At 52.7% G+C, this 2500-nt stretch overlaps 1 protein-coding gene across 1 annotated transcript in view; it reads right to left on the bottom strand.

The window, feature by feature from the left end:
• The window catches only part of LOC133113943 (homeobox protein Meis1-like), a 41937-nt gene that overhangs the window by 24626 nt on the left and 14811 nt on the right, over positions 1–2500 (bottom strand). Inside the window, exon 7 of the mRNA XM_061223108.1 lies at positions 557–771. Coding sequence (XP_061079092.1) covers positions 557–771 — 215 coding nt within the window. The remainder of the gene's footprint in view (positions 1–556; positions 772–2500) is intronic.

Raw genomic sequence — 2500 nt, 5'->3', positions numbered from 1 at the left:
TATGTGACAAAACAAGGATTTTCCTTTTGCCTGCGAAATGTGTCTATTTGCATCTTCAGCAACATCTCTTTCCAAATGACATCAATCCCGGCAGCCTCATGCAAAATACTGAAAACAATAAAGCATCCTGACAGTTCAGTTCAGTCCACTGCGTCAAACGCTATCTTTTTTCCGCCATGGCCACGGATACTCCCAGAATGCCCTGTCCCAGACGAACAGGACAGCAGGACCAGGCCCTGTCTCGTTAAGGACGGCCTGTCACCAACAGCTGACACCTTCTGCACACACCTCCAGCAGAACCACCTCTCCTTTTACACAACATGTTTTTCTTTTCTCTCCCTCTCTCTCTCTCTCTCTCGCTCCCTCTCTCTCTCTCGGCCTCGTAGTTCTGCCGGTTCTGAGGTCACCAAAGGGCCCCGTCCCTGATTGGTGGAGCCACCGCACCCCCCCTCGCGGCCCAGTCCCTGATTGGTGGAGCCCCCGCGGCCCCGTCCCTGATTGGTGGAGCTCCCACACTCTCTCTCCCGTCCCCGTCTCTGATTGGTGGTCCCCTCACGGCCCGGGCCCTGATTGGTGGAGCCCTCCCAGCCCCGTCCCTGATTGGTGGAGCCCCCGCAGCGCCGTCCCTGATTGGTGGACCCCCCCCAGTCGGTCCTTACCTTGCTCGCTGCTGTTGTCCCCGCTGTGGGACGTGTGGCCCCCGCTGGAGGGCCCGGGAGTGCCCCCAGAGCGTATGGACGCCGTGTCGTCATGGTCTCTGTTCCAGGAGGTCTGCAAAAAGCCAGGGGAACGAGTGTGAATCACAGGGAGTACTGGCACAGTCTCACACAACACAGGCACAGACTGTGTGAATCACAGAGAGTACTGGCACAGTCTCACACAACACAGGCACAGACTGTGTGAATCACAGAGAGTACTGCACAGTCTCACACAACACAGGGACAGCACAATGCACTGCATGAATCACTGAGTAAAATAGTGTGTAACAGCGTGTACTAACACAGTCTCACACAACACAGGGACACACTGTGGGAATCACACAGTAAAACAGTGCCTAACACACTGCATAACATAACTCACAGAACAGACAGAACACAGCATAGCACACTGCATGAATCACTGCGTTAAACAGTGCTTACACTGCGTACTAGCACATTCTAACTGAACACTGGAACTATAGATAAATCACATGCTCCTGAAATATGAAAGACATATAAGACATTAAAATTGTATACATAGACACATGCACATTTATATCAAAATATATACTCAAGTAAAATAGCTTGTTCATACAAATTTGACAGTATGTCTTTGATAAAGCATGATATAGCAAACATATCTTCAGCATTCTGTTTCCCAGTCCCAAACACGACAGGTGCCTCACTAGTCCAAAAGAGGGTGGACAGAAAGTCATTTAAACGCTGTGATTTAAAAATCAGAGCGAGAGACAGAGACATGGTTAGGAGGAAGCAACGCAAAAAGAGACCTTAGGACTATGAGAGAGACAGATAGAGAGAGATAGAGGTAGATAGAGAGAGAGATAGAGAGAGAGAGATAGAGATAGATAGAGAGTGAGTGAAAGAGATAAGCAACAGTACGTTACCAGTGAGAAGCAAGCCATGGTCCACCGTTTCAAAAATAAATAAATAAATAAATAAATAAGTATGCCAAACGATTGAAAAATTGAGTCAACCGAAAGAGAGAAAGCTAAGCTGGAGTACAGGACTCAGGAGAGCTGGACTGCACACTGACCCCACGGAGAGCTGGTGTGAGTGAACGGAGAGTGGCAGACCCCCAGCATATATAACAAGGCTAGCCGAGTGCGTGTGCGTGCGTGCGTGCGTGCGCGCGCGCGTGTGTGAGAGGGAGAGTAACAAAGACGATGCACTCTCAGAGTCATAATGGAGCCCAAATAAGGGAGCGGCGAAAGTGAGGGCGGCCGCCGGGCCCGCGGCGGTGCTCCAGCGTCAGCTGGCCCGGCGGATGGCGAGACGCGAGTGCGTCGGACACGCAGATAAAGCCAAGGGGCCGGGGACAATGGGCCGGCTCCCTGCGCACACACTCAGGCTCCTGCAGGGCCTCCTTGTGCCATTGAACGGGAAACAGATGTTGCCTCTTATCCCCGGGTGAAGCCGCTCGCACCTTCCCCACGCGCTCGGGGGCCGGGAGAGCGGGGGGGGGGGCCCCCGCTTTAATCCCGCTTTGTGGCCCCCGTTAACGCGTCTTTCACTCTGCCCCGCGCCGGGGGGGGGGCAGCGTGCGTTACGCCAGCAGGCTGGGAGGGATGGGCTCTGTGGACGGTGTGTGTTTGTTTGTGTTCGTGTGTGTGTGTGCAGGTGTGTTTGTGTGTACTTGTGCGTCTGCCTATGTTTGTGTGTGTGTGTGTGTGTGCAGGTGTGTTTGTGTGTACTTGTGTGTCTGCCTATGTTTGTGTGTGTGTGTGTGTGTGTGTGTGTGTTTGTGTGTACTTGTGTGTCCGCCTAATGTTTGTGTGTGTGTG

This window comes from Conger conger, chromosome 2 (genome assembly GCF_963514075.1).
Source record: "Conger conger chromosome 2, fConCon1.1, whole genome shotgun sequence".
In the NCBI taxonomy this organism is placed as follows: domain Eukaryota; kingdom Metazoa; phylum Chordata; class Actinopteri; order Anguilliformes; family Congridae; genus Conger; species Conger conger.
This window is presented reverse-complemented; position numbering and strand designations above follow the sequence as displayed.